Here is a 20,385-nt window from a genome sequence, read left to right as displayed (position 1 = left end):
GAAACTCCAGGAAAAATAATCATTTGTCTATCCTTAGGCATTTCATTTGTCTATTCTTTGGAGCTTCATTTCTAATATGTTCAAAATTGAATTATTACCATCCCTTCAAATCTGTTCTTCCTCTTCTAACCCCAATAAGGCCTGCCAAGCAATTTTCTTGGATTGGGGGATCCCCAATGACCCCCTCCCTGCTTTACTCAACTAGTTCTCTTAAAACACTGCTTCTTGGGACACCTGGGTGGCTCAGTCAGTTGGGCATCTGCCTTCATCTCTGGTCATGATCCCATGGTTCTGGGATCAAGCCCCAGGGATCCATTCCTGTGGAGGACCCTGCTTCTCTCTCTGCCTCTGCAGCTCACCCTGCTGTGCTCTCTCTCTGTATCTCTCAAATAAATAAAATCTTAAAGAAAAAAAAGCACTGCTTCTCATACCAATTTTGGCATTAAGATTCTTAGTGGCAAAAAAATTTATTTTAAGCTAGTCTAATCGTAGTAGTAGTAACATTTAGTGGATTTGTACCAGTGCCTGGTACATTATAGGCACTTTAAAATGCAAGAGCACCTGGGTGGCTCAGTTTGGTTAGGTGTCTGACTCTTGGTTTCAGCTTGGGTCCTGGTCTTGGGGTTGTGGGATCAAGCCCCTCCCCCCATCCAGCACTGTGCTCAGAGCAGAATCTGCCTGAGATTCCCCCTCTCCCTCTTCCCCTCCTCCTGCTCATGCATGCACATGCTCACTTGCTTTCTCTCTCTCAAATAAGTAAATAAATCTTTAAAATGCAAGGGAATTAACATAATTGGATTGATGAGTAATATCTCCATTTTACAGATGGGTGAATTATATAGACACTTCTGATTACAGGGGTAATAAATATCAAATTGCAAACATAATTTAAAAAAGTATCTTAATCAAGAGAAGCCTGGGTGGCTCAGTCGGTTAAGTATCTGCCTTCGACTCAGGTCATGATCCCAGGGTGCTGGGATGGAGTCTCTCATCAGGCTCTCTTCTCAGCAAGGAATCTGCTCCCCCACTTCTCCCTCTGCCTGCTGCTCTTGCGGCTTGTGCTATCTCTCTCTCTCTCTGGCAAATAAATAAATAAAATCTTTTAAAAAAAAGTGTCTTTATCAGGAAAGTCAAAGACTATACTGCAAAAACAAATTAATCCCCAAACCTTAGTGGCTTAACACAAGAAAGGTTTATTTCTCACTCACTGGGCAACTAACTCTTCAAAACAACTACTGTTGATTTTTATTACTTGCAATAGTTATGTTCTATAAAGAAACTCTGAATTAACAAATACTAAACCATTGCTCTTAGGGAAGATATGAGGTTAGGTTCCTACAAACCTCTGGTCACAGCATTTTCCTCAGTAGATGGATATATAACCTTGCTTTGTATATTGTGTTTTATATAAGGTGTTTCTGTTTGAGGACTCCTTATTTAATGTATGTTGTTGATTCATTAGCACTGGCTTCTTTTTGTCAGCAGCACTGCAACTCACGCCTGAATAAAGTTCATATTTTCTCTGTAAGTCACATCACAGGTTTCCTGTGCTTAGGAGCACTAGAAAGAACCTGAACATTAAGCGTGAGGGCCATTTTAAACAGCAAAATCACCAACAAAAAGAACAAAAATGCAAAACTTGTGGCTCTAAACAGATCATGAAAAGGACATGGATTTCTAGTATGAGAAGGCAGTGGAGTATTGCCTTGAGTAATCTCAGCTGGGAACACACACATCAGGGGACTCAAAGTTTTTACCACTCTGCCTACATCTGTGAGTGATTATGAAAAAACCCAGAAGTTTTGATTTAGGTTCACAAATTTTAATGAGTAGGCTAATTCACAAATACAGAACTCATAAATAATGAGAGTTGATTATACATGTTCTGTGATAATTTGGAGTTTAAGGCTAGTTGGTCTTGTGACACTGCCATCTCAGCCTGCAGTTTCTAGGAAGAGATTACCAGAGTAACATTCACTAACTCTTAAGTTCTTTGGTCATTTACTAGTCACTGGCCAAAACTAGTCACCTGCCCCTACCCAACTGAAAGACATCTGGAAAATGTGGGTGGGAACTTCTTGGATATCTGGTGAACAACATATAACTCAGTTACAAAAGGCAAATCAAAAAGGGAGAAAAATAATTGTAATTTTCAAAGGGAGGAATGTGTTTTTATCAGACAGAGTACCATAGGACAGGTTTGGGGCAGTGAGGATGTTTCAGATTTCCCAACTTCTCTGGTTCCTTCTGGGTACCTCCATTTCAGTTGCCAGATTACAAAGCATTCCAGTCATCCCCACCAATCTTATCCATTTCACTTTAGCAAGAAATGTTAATTTCCTATTCTGGACCTCTGTAATTTCAGTTTGTTTCCATTTTTCTCTCTTTCTGTTTGATCATTCATAGATTGGAACTCTTCTCACTCTTGTCACCAGAACACAGCTGACTGCGTTTGAACTGTGCAGTCTACCTACATACCATTGTTTGGTTTGTTTGTTTGGTTAGATAAATATAGTACTGTAAGTGTATTTTCTCTTCCTCATTATTTTGTTAATAATATTTTCTTTGCTCTAGCTTATTAGAATAATATGGTATATTATATATACAATATATAAAATATACATTAATTGATGGTTTATGTCATTGGTAAGGCTTCCAGTTAACAGTGGGCTATTAGTAGTTAAGTTTAGGGGTAGTTAAGATTTTTAACTGCACGGTGGGGTTGGGTGGTCAACCAAGGGCAGAAATTCAGATGGATTGCGGGATGGGCTGGAACCAGGAGATAGAAAGCTATTGGGAATCCAGGTCTTATTCTTTGATTCTCCTCTCTGCTTTCCAGACTGGATGTGGTAACTTTGATGGGTAAAGGGAAAATATCAGCTAAGGGGTACAATAGATCATTTCACTAATCCTGAATTTTTATTTGTCTTGGAAAATTGTAGCACTATCCTCAACTTTGGAGGCCTGCCCAAGTCATTCCATTCTGTGTGTGGGGGAGGGAGGGGTCTCAATTTCCTCATTTACAGAATGAGAAGTTTTTGCCACAGGATTCCCTCAGGTCCCTTCCAGTTCTAAAATTCTATGATCCTAAGTGAACCTCCTAGGGCAGAAGCTCATTAATAATAGATTTGAATGTGTGGGTTTGGGGGATAGAATAGAGGAGGGTTCTGAGGAAAGAGGGACAGAATAATTGTTTAAGTGGAGCCTCAGTGTTGAATTACTATTTAGAGTTGGTATCAGGTAAAAGCCTTCGGGCTTTTAAATGGAGGACAGAAAAGACTTCTCGTCTTGACCAGACCCAGTTATTCTGAATGGGATCTCTCTGATCTATGAGCAGTACTCTCTCTTTCTGTGTGTGTGAGCCTGTGTGAGTGTGTGCATTCCTGTATGTGTGAGCGTGTGAAGTAGCCCCCTTGCACACTGATGTAATCTGGCTTATATCTCTTTTCTCAGCTCAGAATTTTCTAGGGGCTTTCACCTAAGCCACAGGAAGAGAGCCAGAAGGCAAACCCAAACAGTTGAATGGCCCCTTGAGCAAGTCGTACATCCATAAAATGAGAGGTTTTGTCTACGTAACCTCTGAAGTCCTGCCCCATTCTGAGCATTTTGTGGTTCTTGCACTGAATTGAAAGCAGCTTTCCTTTTCCTAAATGTTATGTCCTTGGACCAAACCTTGGTCTTTATTCCTCTTCTCTGTTTATACCTGGCTGCCCGGTTTCTTTTTCTGGGTCCCCTTTCTTCCTTGACTCCTCCGAATCCTACTTGCTTTTTTTTTTTTTTTTTTTAAGTTTTTTTTTTTTTATTTGACAGACAGAGATCACAAGCAGGCAGAGAGGCAGGCAGAGAGAGAGGGGAGGAAGCAGGCTCTCTGCGGAGCAGAGAGCCCGATGCGGGGCTCGATCCCAAGACCCTGGGATCATGGCCTGATCCGAAGGCAGAGGCTTTAACCCACTGAGCCACCCAGGCGCCCCTCCTACTTGCTTTTTAACTCCTTTGGATCTTCTTTGTTTTCTTACATTTTTCTGCAGAATGCCACCCCCCTACAAGATTACACCCTTATCTGTATCCTGGCTCTTAACTGAGGCTGTCTCCTTAGGCTCCACCAAGGGCCCCCTGGGATCCCCTATAACTGGTCCCTTTCACAGAAGCACACCTTTTTCCAAAGCCAGAGGATCAGGTATTCAGAGGCTCAGGTGACAAACCTGTCAGGTTACAGATATTGTTTCCTGAAAGACCACACTATAGTGTCAGTGGCAACTCTGGCTGCCTGTGGTGCTCTGCCCTTACCTGGCTATCCCACGCAAAGTGAGAATAACCAGAACTCACCTCTTACCGGTGCTCACCTGGAAACATGGCTCTGAGCCTCTGGCCTCTGCTGTTGCCGCTATCCTGTGCAGGTGAGAGGAACAGCGAGCAGGGCTGGGGATGAGAGGGATGGTTGCTAAAAAGAGACTTAAGAATGCAGAGATTAACTGGTTTCTATAAAAGACAAAGGAAGGCGTACCTGGGAGGCTCGGTCAGTTAAGCATCTGCCTTCTGCTCAGGTCATGATCCCAGGGTCCTGGGATGGAGTCTGCATTGGCATTGGCAATTGCTAACTAAGCAAGGAAGCCTGCTTCCCCTTCTCCCCTTCCCCACTCCCCCTGCTTGTGCTATCCTGTTTTTTCTCTGTCAAATAAATACTAAAATCTTAAAAAAAAAAAAAAAAAAGATAAAGGAAGATGGGCAGAGACTGGAGCTAGGGAGAAAGCGAAGGTTAAGAAAGCAGGTCAAGGGGAACCGGGGTGGTTCAGTTGGTTAAGCAGCTGCCTTTGGCTCAGGTCATGATCTCAGGGTCCTGGGATTGAGCCCAGGCTCCCTGCTCAGTGGAGAGCCTGCTTCTCCCTCTTCCTCTGCCTGCCACTCTGCCTACTTGTATTCTCTATCTCTGTGTCAAATAAATAAAACCTTTAAAAAAAAAAAGAAGAAGAAGAAGAAGAAAAGGAAGCAGGTCAAGACTTCCTGTAGGCTGATTCAGTAAAGGGACTCAGCTCACCAAACCCTGAGCTTCATCTTCAGATCTAAGCTAGGGCTGGCTTCCAGGGCAAGGCTGAATTGGGTTCTAGGCTCTTCCCCTTGAGTGAGCTCCTGTTTCTCTCTTTACAGTGACTCTGGTCCCTACTGGGATTCAGTCCCTGGACCCTGGGCTCTCCCTCCTGAAGTCATTGCTCTCCACCATGGACCAGGCTCCCCCCGGGTCCCTCAGCCGCTCACAGTTCTCTGCACTCCTAGCCAACATTTCTTCTTCCTTTGAGCCTGGGAGAATGGGGGAGGGACCCGTGGGGGAGCCCCCACCTCTCCAGCCCCCTGCCCTCCGGCTCCACGATTTCCTAGTGACACTGAGAGGCAGCCCAGACTGGGAGCCAATGCTAGGGCTGCTAGGGGATGTGCTGGCACTGCTGGGACAGGAGCAGACCCCCCGGGACTTCCTGGGGCACCAGGCAGGTGTGCTGGGTGGACTCGCAGAGGCGCTGCTAGGAGCCTTAGTTCCTGTGGGACCCCCTACCCCTACCCGCCCCCCATGCACCCGTGATGGGCCCTCTGACTGTGTCCTCGTGGCTGACTGGTTGCCTTCTCTGCTGCTGCTGTTAGAAGGTACACGCTGGCAGACCCTGGTGCAGGTGCAGCCCAGCGTAGACCCCACCAATGCCACAGGCCTTGATGGGAGGGAGCAAGCCCCCCACTTTTTGCAGGGTCTGTTGGGTTTGCTCACCCCAGTGGGGGAACTAGGCTCTGAGGAGGCTCTTTGGGGAGGCCTGCTGCGCACAGTGGGGGCCCCCCTCTATGCTGCCTTCCAGGAGGGGCTGCTCCGTGTCACCGACTCCCTACAGGATGAGGTTTTTTCTATCCTGGGGCAACCAGAGCCTGATGCCAATGGGCAGTGCCAGGGAGGTGAGTGCTGCCAGGTCTGCTGGGCTGTGGCAGGGCAAAGAAGGGGTGAGACTGGGAGAGTCCTCTTCCTTATTGTTTCCCTCCTAGGCAACCTTCAGCAGCTGCTTTTATGGTAAGTAACTCTCTTGCCAGGAAAGGAGTTCTGACTGGGCCTGGGAAGTCATCAGTCTCCAGGGTGGAGGAGAGAACTGACAGGAGGGGTGTTGTTTAGTGGCTTTAGAGCGTGACTGACTAGGTTGGTGTCCCAACTCTACCTTTACCTAGCCATGTGACCTTGGGGAGATTACATTCTCATTCTATGCCTCAGTTTCCCTACTTATAAAATATAGATAGTATTAGCCCCCATAGAGTGAGATTGAATGGGTTAATACTGTACATATAAGCCACTTAGAACTGTGCCTCGCACACGTTTCATAAATTTTACCCGGTAGAGATGGGATATGGGAAGAAAGGACAAGACTGGATTCCTCCATCGCTTACTATTTCAGCACAACAATGCCAGAGCATGGTCAGATTTCCTCAATTGCTCGGCAGACTTCCTGAAATGAGGCCAACCAAGGGTTGGCCCTAAGCTACCTAAAAGCATATGAAGAAAGGAGAAAGAAAGGAACCAGGTGGACAGAAGGGACTCCAACTGGGGCTCCTCCTAGATGATTTCGTGCCTTGGCAGGACAGATCTCTCTCCCATTTCCACCTAAACCAGTAACATCTATGGTCCCTGGGACCTTTTGGAAAAGCCTATGCTTGCTGCCCCCCTTGCAGGGCTCTGGGCCAGGGTCAGAATGTTCAACTGGAGGAAATGTAAACTGACCAGATGCTGCCTGCTCCTCCCTCTACACTCAGGGGCATCCGGCACAACCTTTCCTGGGATGTCCAGGCGCTGGGGTTTCTGTCTGGATCACCACCCCCACCCCCTGCCCTCCTCCACTGCCTGAGCACGGGTGTGCCTCTGCCCAGGGCTTCCCAGCCCTCAGCCCACATCAGCCCTCGCCAACGGCGAGCCATCTCTGTGGAGGCCCTCTGCGAGAACCACTCGGGCCCAGCACCACCCTACAGCATTTCCAACTTCTCCATCCACTTGCTCTGCCAGCATGCCAAGCCGGCCACCCCGCGGCCCCCTCCCAGCCCCGCTGCCATCTGCCAGACAGCTGTGTGGTATGCAGTCTCGTGGGCACCAGGTGCCCAAGCTTGGCTCCAGGCTTGCCATGACCAGCTTCCCGATCAGTTCCTGGAGGCAATATGTAGCAACCTCTCCTTTTCAGCCCTGTCTGGCCCCAACCGCCGCCTGGTGAAGCAGCTATGTGCTGGCCTGCTCCCACCCCCCACCAGCTGTCCTGAAGGCCTGCCCCCTGTACCCCTCACCCCAGAGATCTTCTGGGGCTGCTTCTTGGAGAACGAGACTCTGTGGGCTGAGCGGCTGTGTGGAGAGGCAGGTCTGCAGGCTGTCCCCCCCAGCAATCAGGCCTGGGTTCAGCATGTGTGCCAGGGCCCCACCCCAGATGTCACTGCCTTCCCACCCTGCCACGTTGGACCTTGTGGGGAGCGCTGCCCAGATGGGGGAAGCTTCCTGATGATGGTCTGTGTCAACGACACCATGTATGAAGCCCTGGCACCCTTCTGGCCTTGGCTCGCAGGCCAGTGCAGGATAAGTCGTGGGGGTAATGACACTTGCTTCCTAGAGGGGCTCCTGGGCCCTCTTCTACCCTCCCTGCCGCCACTGGGACCATCCCCATTGTGCCTGGCCCCAGCTCCCTTCCTGCTTGGCATGCTATCCCAGTTGCCACGCTGTCAGTCCTCTGTACCAGCCCTTGCCCATTCCACACGCCTACACTATCTCCTGCGCCTGCTGACCTTTCTCCTGGGTCCAGGGGCTGGGGGCACTGAGGCCCAGGGAATGCTGGGGCAGGCCCTGATGCTCTCCAGTCTCCCAGACAACTGTTCCTTCTGGGATGCCTTCCGCCCAGAGGGCCGGCGCAGCGTGCTGCGGACGGTCGGGAAGTACCTGGAAGAGGAGGAACTGCCAACCCCGCTGGGCTTCGAACCCACTGAAAGCGCCAGCTCTGTTACAAACAAGATGGAGCTGCTGGCTTGCTTCAGTGTGAGTGATCTGCCAAGGTGAAAGCCCTGGGAACAGAGGGAAGGACCTCCAAATGATTTCTCTAATGCTGAGAGGATAATAGTATAGTATACTCTAGTGGTTTAAGCACATAGCTCTGGAGTCAGACAGGCTTGGGTTCACATCTTAGTTCTATGATCGACCTTGGACAAGTTACTTAACCTCTCTGGGCAATACTTTTTTTTTTTTTAAATCTATAAATGAGGGTTAATACTCATGCCAATTTTTTGGTAGGGTGGCTGTAAGGATTACATAAGATAAGACATGTTGTGGGTTATGTATATAGCAAGATACAGAAACATGCGATGAATGTTATTTCATTATTCTGACTCTTTGACTCTCGCCCTTTCTGCTCCAGAAGGGAAAGGGATCAAGTTGGAGGGCCCTAATTCTGTCCCTAGAGAGTGAGACTGGCAAAATAGAGGAAGATTAGGCAGAAATGAGAAAAATTCAGGGCAACTACAAATCGGAAGACTTGGGTTCTGGGGTCAACTATGTTACAAATTAGGGTGGTGTTAGGCAAATAATTTAATTTAGGTTTTCTGGGCTTCTGTTTCTTCTCTGTAGAGTGAGGGGACTAGAATACATAAATACCATAAGTCATTCATTGGTTCCCTGTTTTATGAAAGGCACTTTGCTAGGTTCTGCAGGGTATGTAAAAATTCCTTACTCCACGCTGGGGTCCACCTTTCTCAAGCCGTGCATCCAGTGAAATGATTTTAGACAGATTCATAGCAATTTGGTTCCGATCTCCAAGTATTTATTTATTTATTGAGCCAGCAATGAGCCTGGCATGGAAAGGGATACAGGAGAAGTTAGAGACATTGTCCCTGGCCTAAAAGAATTTAATATCTGAGGAGACACACATCCTAGCTTCAGACAAAGAACAAGCATCCTAGGAAGAGGAGTTGGAGTGACTGGGGAAGCTTCAGGAGGGACAGAGGAAATATCTCTTGGCATCCTATCTGTCTCCCCACCAGCCTGTTCTATGGGATCTGCTCCAGAGGGAGAAGAGTGTTTGGGCCTTGCAGATTCTAGTGCAGGTAACTGTTGGAGAGGCACATGGGTGGGCTGGGTCACAACCCCATGAGGCTGTGTCTACCATAACCTCCCACTCCTAGGCATACCTGCACATGCCGCCGGAAAATCTCCAGCAGCTGGTGCTTTCAGCAGAGAGGGAGGCTGCTCAGGGCTTCCTGACACTCATGCACCGTTCCTGGGCCCAGCTGCAGGTGGGTATTGAGAGAGGGGGAACCAGGGTGGAGGGAGAAATCTAGGAATCAAGGGCACTTAGGACCCGGTGTGCAGCGGGCTTGCCCAGTGGAAGGAGGATCTTGAGAGGAGATCGCAAGGATACTGAGCATTTCCAGAGCCAGCATCCATTCCTGTGCCCCCCACAGGTACCACCATCGGAGGAGCAGGCCCTGGGTCGCCTGACAGCCTTGCTACTCCAGCGGTACCCACGACTCACCTCCCAACTCTTCATTGACCTGTCACCACTCATTCCCTTCTTGGCTGTCTCTGACCTGATGCGCTTCCCACCATCCTTGTTGGCCAACGACAGTGTGTGAGGACCCCGCACCACCCCTCCTGATCCTGCTGGGGTCAAGCTGACCCCACCGGCCTAGGGCAACCCCTTTCTGAGATCCTCTCTGTTAAAATTAGGGAGAGTCTCCTTCTTGCCTATGATTGTAGGGCTGCAGAGAACTAGGGGACAACTGTTTGGAACAGGGCCAAGGGTTGAGAGCCATTTCTCTCCCCAGCCTGGCTGCCATCCGGGATTATAGCCCAGGAATGAAGCCTGAACAGAAGGAGGCTCTTGCAAAACGCCTGCTGGCCCCTGAGCTTTTCGGGGAAGTGCCTGCCTGGTCCCAAGAACTTCTGTGGGCCGTGCTGCCCCTGCTCCCCCACCTCCCTCTGGAAAACTTTCTGCAGCTCAGCCCTCACCAGGTAGGACATGACCCTCTTAACTTGACCAGCCCATCTTGTGCTAGGTGGGACAGGAGTCCTGGTCGGCTCCTCCCCACAAGAGTCCCACATGACCCCAATACAAGCTGCACCTCCTCATCTCAGATCCAGGCCCTGGAGGATAGCTGGCCAGCAGCAGGTCTTGGGCCAGGGCACGCTCGACATGTGCTACGCAGCCTGGTGAACCAAAGCGTCCAGGATGGAGAGGAGCAGGTGCGCAGGTGAGTGGTTGTAGGGTCGGTGATCAAGGTCACATTGGGAGAGCGGCGAGGATGGCTGCTGGATAGGTTGGGGTCCTAGGAAGGCAGGGGCAAGAAAGTAGGCAAGGGACACAGGCAGTATTGGATTCCAGGACAGAGTCCTATCTATGGCACCCATATTTCCTAGTTTAGTGGTCAGAATGCCCACTCGCTGTACCCACGTGGTCCCCACCTTAGTGCCAGCTTCCGTGACCACATGAAGGCCAGCTTCGTGCCCTTCTCAGGCTGGGGTCCCTCGCCTGTTTCCTGAGCCCTGAGGAGCTGCAGAGCCTGGTACCCTTGAGTGATCCAATGGGGCCGGTGGAACGGGGGCTGCTGGAATGTGCGGCCAACGGGACTCTCAGCCCACAAGGACGGGTGAGCCCCTTGGCACAGGCCTACAAGACCCCAGGCTCTTCTTGAGTCAGTGTGGAGGGCTCGCCCAGTCATCTCAACCACACGTGAGCACAATAGTGCCAGCCCTCCTGGACCTCTGCCACCTCTGTTCCTTTATCCATGGTCATTCTTATCTGTTTACCACCTCTTCCAGAACTATGCCATTTGGTTTATGAGACCCCACACATACCCTCTGAGATCTTCAACCCAATCTGTTCCTATCCCAGCCCTGGTTCTAAGTCCCAGACCAGGCCCTAGGAAATCCAAATCCGGGATCAGACAGGAAGTTTAAAGTTCACTTATCTTTTCTCTCCAGTCCCAAAACTTCTTTGGTTACAGGTGGCATATGAGCTTCTGGGAGTGTTGCGCTCTTCCGGAGGGGCTGTGCTGAGCCCTGGGGAGCTGCGAGTCTGGGCCCCTCTCTTCCCTCAGCTGGGCCTCCGCTTCCTGCAGGAGCTGTCAGAGCCCCAGCTAAGAGCCATGCTTCCTGCCCTGCAGGGAACCAGTGTCACACCCGCCCAGGTGGGCCTGTCTTGCTCTCTGGTGTCTACCCTCCAGCCCTGGGAACACCAGTCAAGAGAATTACGGTCAGGGATACCATTAGTTCCTCTAGAGCCTCCTCCTTTTTCTCTGTCCCAAGGAGGGACCCCTCATACCCCCTTCTTCAGATCAAGAAGATCCATGGCCAGGCTAGTCAGTAGGAGTGGTAGAGAGGGAGCTACAAGTTTTAGAGAGTAGGCCCTCGGGACTTGTTTCAAACCTGGCCGCCAGGACCTGAAAAGCTGCTGTTTCCTGTCTACTCCCACCTTAGGCTGTTTTACTGCTCGGTCGGCTCCTCCCCAGACATGATGTGAGTAGCAGCCCCTTCTCAACATCCTCCAGAGGTCCTTGTCTCCCTTTCCCTGCCTCCTGCATCTGCCCCTTTCTTCCCTCCATGCTTCCTCACCTGCCACTTACTGTTCTGGGTTTGCTGCTCTTCTTCAGGACTCTTGTCTCTCTTGCTCCCCAGCTGTCCCTGGAGGAACTCTGCTCCTTGCACCCTCTGCTGCCAGGTCTCAGCTCCCAGACACTCCAGGCCATCCCTAGGCGAGTTCTGATTGGGGCCTGCTCCTGCCTAGCCCCCGAACTATCACGCCTCTCAGCCTGCCAGACCGCAGCATTGTTGCAGACATTTCGGGTATGAGAGTGGCAGGGAGGATGAGGCCCTTAAGGATGTGGGCTCTGGGGAAGGAGCAGGGAATCTTCCCTTTGGCCAGGGAAGGTCTCCCACACTTCCCCACTTTCTTACACACACACACACACACACACACACACACACACACACTGCCAATTCTCACGCAGGGGAAAGATGGAGTTAAAAACATAGGTACGACAGGTGCCGGTGCAGCTGTGTGTATCCCTGGTCAGGTACGTGTGGCATCTCCCAACTAAACTCTTCTCCCCATCCAAGGGCGGTTTCATACGGCTGGTGCTGCTTCACACACTCCCCCCAAGAGTCCAGGCTGGCTCTGTGCCCCCCCCCCCAAGACATTAGTTGCCCTCCCCAGTTCCAGAGAACAGGAAAGCATGATCCACACTGGCCTAGAATGTCAAGGCCAACCACCCTGCTTTCAGATAAAGAGACCAAAGCTCAGAGAGGACTTTAGTCCACCAGGTGCCCAAATAGCAGCAAGACTTGCCCGCAGCCGCCTTGAGGGCCCTCAGGCGTGCACCGCTCTAGTGGCACAGATCATCCAGTCTTATCCTAGCTGTGGTCCTTTCCTGCCCCCATGGCTCCCTTTACCTACTGCTGCACTGCGACACTCACATGGCCACTGGCAGCCTATCCCCACCACCTGGCCAGACTGCCTGCTTCCCCTACTCCCGCTGAAGCTGCTGCAGCTGGACACCACGGCTCTTCTGGCTAACCGGAGGCGCTACCGCCAGCTGCCCTGGTCTGAGCAGCAGGTAATTCTCTCCACTTAGCCTAGGACTACCCACTGTGTCCCACCTCTTTTACCCAGCAGCCCTACATTGGGCACTTTAGCCTGAGCATCCTTTATATTTTATAATATGACTTGCTTGGCTCATTTCTTCTCCCTCCTCCCTAATCCTCCATTTCTCTGTCTCTGTCTCTGTCTCTCTGTCGGAGAGGAATGTGCATTTGGGAGAGCAGGAGGCTAATGGGATCTACACGGTGGGGAGGCAAGACTGGGTCCAAAGCATCTTAAGTTCTTAGGCAACTATCTCTGCTGGGGTGCTGCTCCTCTTTTTTCTCTTGTAGGCACAGTTTCTCTGGAAGAAGATGCAGGTGCCCACCAACCTGACACTCAGGAATCTGCAGTGAGTAACCTGTGTTGCGCAGTGAGTTTAATTCAACTAACAATTTTTGAGCACTTACCATGTGCCAGATACCATGTGATGTGTTGGGAGATGTAGGGATGAATGACACATGGTGCCAGCCTGTGGTCTCCCTCTTGGCTCTTTCTCCCTTTACCCTCCTGCCCTCCCACAGGACCACAACTACCCTGATGAGTCTATCTGAATCTACCCAGATTCAGAAAACCTGGGTTCATGTCCCAGCCCTGACATGTATTTGCAATCTTGGGCAAGTCATTTAACCTCTCTAAGCTTCAGTTTTTTCCTTCTATAGAATGAGAATTAAAATGGTACCTACCTCATAGGATGTGGTTATAAAGATTAAATGAGATAAGGCATGTAAGGGACTTAATAGAGTGGCTGGCCCTATGCAAGCTCCCAATAGACATTTGCTGTTGTTAGTTTGATCCGGTTAGTTAATCAGAACCACTGGCCAAGGAGAATAAACAGGAATAAGTAAGTAGAAGAATCATGGTCTTCAGAATCTAAAGATCTAGCTCTAGGCTCAGTTTAGCATGTTTGTAGGAGAATAATGTGGGGAACTTCGCTTGACCTCTGTGAATGTTTATTTTCCTCTCTGATAAACAGTGATGATGTGGGGAGCCAATGAGAACATCCGTGGAAAATCATATCTCAAACTATAAGTTACTGTAAATGAGCATCTGTACTTGTGTTGATACAATGAGCAGACAGACCATGGCATGTGATGAATGAGCATCTGTCCATTCACACACCTACAGGGCTCTGGGCACCCTGGCGGGGGGCATGTCGTGTGAGTTTCTGCAGCAGATCAACTCGATGGCAGACTTCCTTGAAGTTGTGCACATGATCTATCAGCTGCCCACTGGGGTTCGAGGGAGCCTGGTGAGAGGGGGTGCTTAGGCATTAGTTGGAGCAGGGAGGCAAGGACCCTGGATACAGAATCCGGTTCCCAAACTTAAGTCTGTCCTGACATGTTTCCCTACCCTGTCCTACAGAGGGCTTGTATCTGGGCAGAGCTACAGCGGAGGATGACCATGCCAGAGCCAGAGTTGGCAACCCTGGGGCCAGAACTGAGTGGGCTAGATGCAAAGCTACTCCTGGATTTACCGTAAGTGCTCTGACTAGAGAAACTGGCTCCTTAGAAGTCTCAACTTGGGGTAGAAGATCTGCCCTTAGGAAGTGCCCTTAGGTGGTGTTTTTTTGTTTGTTTGTTTGTTTGTTTTTCTTTTTTTTCCTGATGGTTCCCTGATACCAGTTATAGCCCAAAGTGGAGGATTCTATTCAAAGTTGCTCTATGTCTTGACTGGTTCCCAGAACATGGTCCCAACATGGGACAGCTGAGGGTGGGTAACACGATGCTGTGGCCTTCCAAGCAGTCATAATATAATAGGCTACATTAATAGAGATAGACTATCTAAGCTGAGGGGGGCAATGGTCCAATTCTGCCCTAGAGGATTATAGTCTGTTTAAGCAACCATGTTGTCAGTGTGCCAGTGGAGTACAGAAAGAAAACATGTATGAAACATGCATGATAAATGCCTTCAAATACCCCAAAGGCTATCAAATAGAAAATAGATGGGCATGTTTCTGAAGGGCCATATTGGGCATTGCAAGGACAAAGGAATAAAAATCAGAGTCTTGCAAAATATAAGGAAAATTGATGTAGTGAATTCCCAACATCACAATTCAAGAGGTGTTCAAGCCTAGGCTGGATGGTCCCATGGCAGGAATGTTGTACAGCACATTCAAGTATGGGTAAGGGTCGTGGGGAGAGAAAACTCATGAACCTGAGTCCTCCTAACACAGACTCTGGGAGTTTATGAGTATCTCTCATAGGCCTCTTTTTCCATTTTACCCCCATCTCTACCCCACTGCCATCTAAACTGTAAGTCAGGGTAGAAAAAGGCTGGTGTTAGCCTTCCTAGGGATGAGGTGGTGGTCAAAGTGGTTGACTCCATCCTTACATTTTTATAGGTCTTTCCACAGATTTTGGCCCTTGTGCTACACAGCCTAGTTCCAGATTTGGCAGCCCTAGAGTATACAATATCACTCCCAATTTGGGGGCAAGAGGGCTTAAAAATAAAGCCATTCAAATCTTTTTAATTTAGATAATTTTAGAATTCCAAGGACCTAGATAAGGTGAAAGATCCTAGACCATGAGCTGGAAGACCTGAGTCCCTCATCTGTGAAAGAGTAAGAAAAATACCTTTCTTACCTCAAAATCTTGTCATAAGGATCAAATGAGAGAACACCCAAAAGAACTTGGTAAACTGTGTAGCATGATACAAATGAGAGAGGACCCCCTCCCAACAGGTAGAGGAAGGGTGATGCTGTAGAAGAGAGGAACTGGGAGTAAGATCCCACCACCTCTGGGAACCCGTCTCCTAATCTATCAATGGGGTTGATAACTAAAGATAGTTGATATTTGGTGTTTTGGGTTCCATTAGATGGTAGGATCATTGGTCATTTCTTTTCGGGAATACTAGAAGTATGTCATTCCTTTTGTTCCCTCCCTTTAAACACTATGATGGGAATTGCATCTGGGGCAATTTAATATCAGATCCTGTCAGGGACATAAGGTTTATTCTGATGTTACCTCTTTTGTCTGGGCAATGTGGTGTTCTGTGGTCTCTTTTCAACAGGGCTCATTTCTGAGGGCCCCTGTTGTCAAATTGTTATAGGGTCCGGTTGATGGAGAGACTGTCCAATGAATCTATTATGTTGGTGGTGGAGCTGGTACGAGGAGCTCCAGAGCAGCTGCTGGCACTGACCCCACTCCACCGTATAGCCCTGGCAGAGAGGGCCCTACAAAACTTGGTAAGAGTCCAACCTACCAGACTCAGAGTTGCTGGCTGGATCATTTTTACCTCTCAGACAATGCTCTCTGTCTTCTAGGCCCAGCCCCACACTTTTGATGCCAAACAGGTTCTTGTCCACAAGGCCCTAGCCCCTAGATCTACCTCCAGGTTCTATTCCTTGAGAACCTGCTTCCTATTTCCTATCCACATTCACTGGAGTCCCAGAAATCCTTTGGATTCCATCGCTTAGCCTTTCTGCCTCCACCTATCTGGGCTCCTGATTTAAGAAAGTAAACAATGGCAGTGAACATTATAGGGTTTTGAGTTGGGAGCTTGGAGGGAGAGAAGAATCAAAGATTTTGGTGTCTTGATCAAAGAGTCTGGTCGTCTGAGTCAGAGATGCATTGTCCCAAGGCCTGATGCCCCTCTCTAGGCTCCAAAGGAGACAACAGTCTCAAGGGAAGTGCTGGAGACATTGGGCCCCTTGGTTGGATTCCTGGGGATAGAGAGTACACGACGGATCCCCCTACCGATCCTCCTGGCCCATCTCAATCAGCTGCAGGGCTTCTGCCTAGGAGAGCCATTTGCCACAGAGCTGGGATGGCTCCTGTCGCAGGAGCCTGTTCTTGGGTATGAACCTTCGGAAACTTCCAATTCTAACTCATCCTACACCCACCCTCTTAACCACCATCATCAGTGGCAGCTCATTTAATACACTCAAGGGTCCTTGGAGCCCTGAGTCCCCAATCCTAGCATGTCCTCTTTCCCCCTTCCTTTCCATCACAGTTCTCTCAGCATCCCAGCCCCTGATCTTCTTCCTGTCCCCCAGGAAGCCAGAGTTGTGGAGCCAGGGTGAAGTAGAACAAGCTGGACGCCTAGTACTCACTCTGTCTACCGAAGCTATTTCCTTGATCCCCAGGGTGAGGTGAAGGAACAAGGGAGGGAGTAAGGGCAGAGAGGGGACTGGTGAGCTAGTTCTGGGGAGCTAAGGCCAAGGAGGTGTGGGGCAAGGGTTGTAAAGCCTGAATCTGGGGAAATTGCTAAAAAGAGAAAAGACTTTAGAATTAGAGCTGCAGCAGCTGGCCCTGACCTTCCTAGATCTCTGCACTCTCCATATCACTTCTCACACAGGAAGCCTTGGGACCAGAGACCCTGGAGCGGCTCCTAGAGAAGCAGCGGAGCTGGGAGCAGAGCAGAGTTGGACAGCTATGTGGCGGTCCACAGCTTGCGCCCAAGAAAGCCGCCTTGGTAGCTGGGATTGTACGGCCTACTGCAGAAGATCTCCCAGGTGAAACTACCCAAATATTCTTAAGTCTATTAGAGTGTATAGAAAAGAATATTCAGCAATGGAATCAGAATTTTAGGCTTTAGGTATGATGTGCCCTTTGGGAAGATTTACACACTTTCTGTTCTCTGGGCTTGGTTTTCTAATCTATAAACCAAAGTGGTTAGCGGGATGATCTTCAAGGTCTTTTCTAGTTCTAGGGTTCTATAGCCCTAGAAATTTAGAACCCATTGCACTTTGAGCCCAGGATTTCCCTTTTCCTATTGTCTTATCCCTGTTAACAGTGACCCAGCTTGTAGGCTCGGCTCTGTGCTAGAGTATGGAGCTGACTGCTGGGAAGATGCTTAGGATGTAGGCAGGGGACCCTCTGGGACCTGAGACCTGGGTTCTGATCTAGACCTGCCATTAAATCCCTAGGCAACCTCTTTCAGTCTTCCATTTATATAATGTGGAGCTTGTCCTCTCTAATCACTTACTTCTTCTAATGTCCTTTGAGTCCTGTAATTCTCACACTATAGTAATCCTTTGGCCCATAGTGTCCACATTGCCCTTTCCAAAGGTTGGAGGGGTCATTCCATCTGTAGATATCTCTCGGGGCGTAGTTTAGTTCCACACTGACTCCCTGTGCCTGCCTTACCTCTTCAGAACCTGTGCCAAATTGTGCAGATGTACGGGGGACATTCCCAGCAGCCTGGTCAGCAACCCAGATTGCGGAGATGGAGCTCTCAGACTTTGAGGACTGCCTGGCATTATTTGCGGGAGACCCAGGTCTTGGGCCTGAAGAACTACGGGCAGCGATGGGCAAGGCAAAACAGGTTAGGGATGGAGAGGCCAACATGAGGAAGCTGGTTGGGTGCAGTGTGGAACACAAGGAAATGGATAGCCGGGTAAGAAGTGGGAGAAACAGAAGATTAAAGAATTAGAGAGTTTGGATCCTGAGTAGGGAGTCAGAGGAAAGGAAGCTAGTTCAATGGGTAGAGGGAAGAAAGCAGTGGTTACCAAACTTTACTGTGTATCAAAATTATCCAGGGAGTAGGTTTTTAAAATGCTGATGCAAGGGTCCCATGCCGCTCACTGAAGAATCATCTTAATGCTATAGGGATCTACATTTTAACAGGCATTCCCAGTGAATCTGGTGCACATAAACGTTTAGAAATCATGGACTAAGAGTGTGCTATTCTTCCCTACTGAGACTCTAGCATCTTTCAGTAATGGCCTAGTCAGAGGAACCTTAAACCATCCTCATTTTACAGCTGAGGAAGCTAAAGACCTAGAGATGCAAGTGACAGCTAAGGTCAGAGGCATGACTAAGACCCAGCATTCTGACTCCTAGAGCAATGCTTTTCCATTCACATTGTTCTTCTCTTTCTCCTAGTTGTGGGGTCCTCCCCGGGGATTCCGTCCTGAGCAGATCCTGCAGCTGGGTCGGCTCTTAATAGGTCTAGGAGAGCGGGAACTACAGGAGCTGACCCTAGCGGACTGGGGAGTGCTGAGCACCCTGGGACAGATAGATGGCTGGAGCTCTGTCCAGGTAACACCTTCCCTTTTTCTACTACCTTCCAAACATCCATTCCACAGGTCCAGGCTTCTAGGTCACCTAACGCCCAAGGAATGTTTTCCTGTCACCCTCCCTGGCCATTCTTTCTATTTTTAAATACCCCATATTTGCGGCACTAGAAACTCTGTGATTTATTCACTTCGAGCCCCTGCACAGGTAAAACTCCCTCCTGCCTATTTTCCCTGGCCTAGTTTTGGATCCTCAACCTTCCCCATGCCTAGTGGAACTTCTGGTCTTAAGAATAGAAGTATATAGTCCAGTAGCACTTGTCACTTCCCTAATCACTTCCTCTTCCAAGAATTCCCCATGATTTCTCTCCTTATTCTCTGCCCTCCATCCCCATATCAGCTCCGGGTTGTGGTCTCCAGTTTCTTGCGGCAGAGTGGCCGGCACGTGAGCCACCTGGACTTCCTTCACCTGACTGCCCTGGGTTATACGCTCTGCGGACTTCGGCCAGAGGAGCTACAGCATATCAGCAGTTGGGAATTTAGGTCACCTGTGGAGGGGGGTTGTGGGTGGTGGTGCTGAGGTAAAGGTGGACTCACTGGGGTTGGAAGGCTCATGAAGGAGTGGCCCCAGGGAGGAAGGGACCTCACTTGAAGCAGTCTCTACTCCCATCTCACAACCATGCGCCCTATCACCGTGGCTGAATCTTCCTCCCTCCCACCCCACTCTTCCACAGCCAAGCAGCTCTCTTCCTGGGCAATCTGCATCTCCGGTGTTCTGAGCAGCAGCTGGAAGTTCTGGCCCAGCTCCTTGTGCTGCCTGGTGGTTTTGGTCCCATCAGTAACTGGGGGCCTGAGATCTTCACTGAAATCGGCACCATAGCAGGTAGGGAGGCCGGACCACTGCTGGTTCTGGTTGTCATGGGTTGGTTTCTGTACCATGGCTGGACTGGGTGGAGTACTGCTCTGGAATTCTTCAAGGTGGGAGTCTGAGAAGATATTTAGGTAAGAGGTTGAAGATGTGTTGGGGAAGGTGTATGGTACTTTGGGAGAGGTTGGAGAAGGTCTGTAGGTTTGAAGAGAAGGGGGGAGGGAGGTATACAACAGTGTTTGAATGTCCATCCCACTTGCTTTAACAGCAGGGATCCCAGACCTGGCTCTTTCAGCACTGCTGCAGGAACAGATCCAGGGCCTTACCCCTCTTGCTATTTCTGTCATCCCTGCTCCTAAATTTGCTGTAAGTATTGATGGGCTGGCGTTTGGGGTGACCATGAAGAGCCAGGGCCCAACAGGGGCTACAGTGGATGCACTGATTCCTGTCCCCACCCCCAGGTGGTGTTCAGCCCCACCCAGCTATCTAGTCTCACAAGTGTTCAGGCTGTGGCTGTCACTCCTGAACAAATGGCCTTTCTGAGTCCTGAGCAGCGACGAGCTGTGGCATGGGCCCAGCACGAGGGGAAGGAGAATCCAGAACAGCAGGGTGAGTTCCCAAATGCACAGCCTGACCTCCAACTCCTGACCCAGAATCTGACCCTGGACTTAGTTCTCTCTGGCTCGTAAGACTCACTCAGGGAGATCCCTGGAATAAAGGGATCTAGGCAGATAGCTGCCATCTATTAGTGGTTCCTGGGGAACAGAGGTATAATATTCCTCCCATTCTCTGTCTCATTATAGGTCGAAGCACAGCCCGGGGCCTTCAAGACTGGTCACAACCCTCCTGGGCCATGGCGTTGACCATCTGCTTCCTTGGCAACCTGCTACAAACCTGTCTCTACAGTTAAAGAGAGAGATTGTTGGGAAAGAAACTTT

At 49.6% G+C, this 20,385-nt stretch overlaps 1 protein-coding gene across 1 annotated transcript; it reads left to right on the top strand.

Moving 5' to 3' along the window:
* Nucleotides 1-4,351: 4,351 nt before the first annotated feature.
* STRC (stereocilin) lies at nt 4,352-20,357 on the top strand. Its single transcript, XM_059372121.1, has 29 exons — nt 4,352-4,397; nt 5,146-5,931; nt 6,019-6,043; nt 6,775-8,029; nt 9,028-9,090; nt 9,169-9,279; nt 9,448-9,614; nt 9,811-9,997; nt 10,121-10,236; nt 10,500-10,632; nt 10,990-11,172; nt 11,462-11,500; nt 11,660-11,827; nt 11,992-12,057; nt 12,472-12,597; nt 12,914-12,972; nt 13,749-13,872; nt 13,986-14,098; nt 15,672-15,807; nt 16,222-16,418; nt 16,618-16,708; nt 16,920-17,076; nt 17,719-17,888; nt 18,449-18,604; nt 18,980-19,122; nt 19,314-19,462; nt 19,716-19,813; nt 19,909-20,056; nt 20,251-20,357. The coding sequence occupies exons 1-29, from the start codon at nt 4,352-4,354 to the stop codon at nt 20,355-20,357; spliced, it is 5,319 nt and encodes a 1,772-aa protein (XP_059228104.1).
* Nucleotides 20,358-20,385: the final 28 nt, after the last annotated feature.

This window comes from Mustela nigripes, chromosome 13 (genome assembly GCF_022355385.1).
Source record: "Mustela nigripes isolate SB6536 chromosome 13, MUSNIG.SB6536, whole genome shotgun sequence".
Taxonomy (NCBI): domain Eukaryota; kingdom Metazoa; phylum Chordata; class Mammalia; order Carnivora; family Mustelidae; genus Mustela; species Mustela nigripes.
This window is presented reverse-complemented; position numbering and strand designations above follow the sequence as displayed.

Excerpts from the sequence above, each read along its gene's own strand:
- STRC (XM_059372121.1), top strand. The coding sequence starts at position 4,352 with ATGGCTCTGAGCCTCTGGCCTCTGCTGTTGCCGCTATCCTGTGCAG. Across the intron at positions 5,932-6,018 it reads CAATGGGCAGTGCCAGGGAG|GCAACCTTCAGCAGCTGCTT; the intron begins GTGAGTGCTGCC and ends TTTCCCTCCTAG. Across the intron at positions 9,280-9,447 it reads GTTCCTGGGCCCAGCTGCAG|GTACCACCATCGGAGGAGCA; the intron begins GTGGGTATTGAG and ends TGCCCCCCACAG.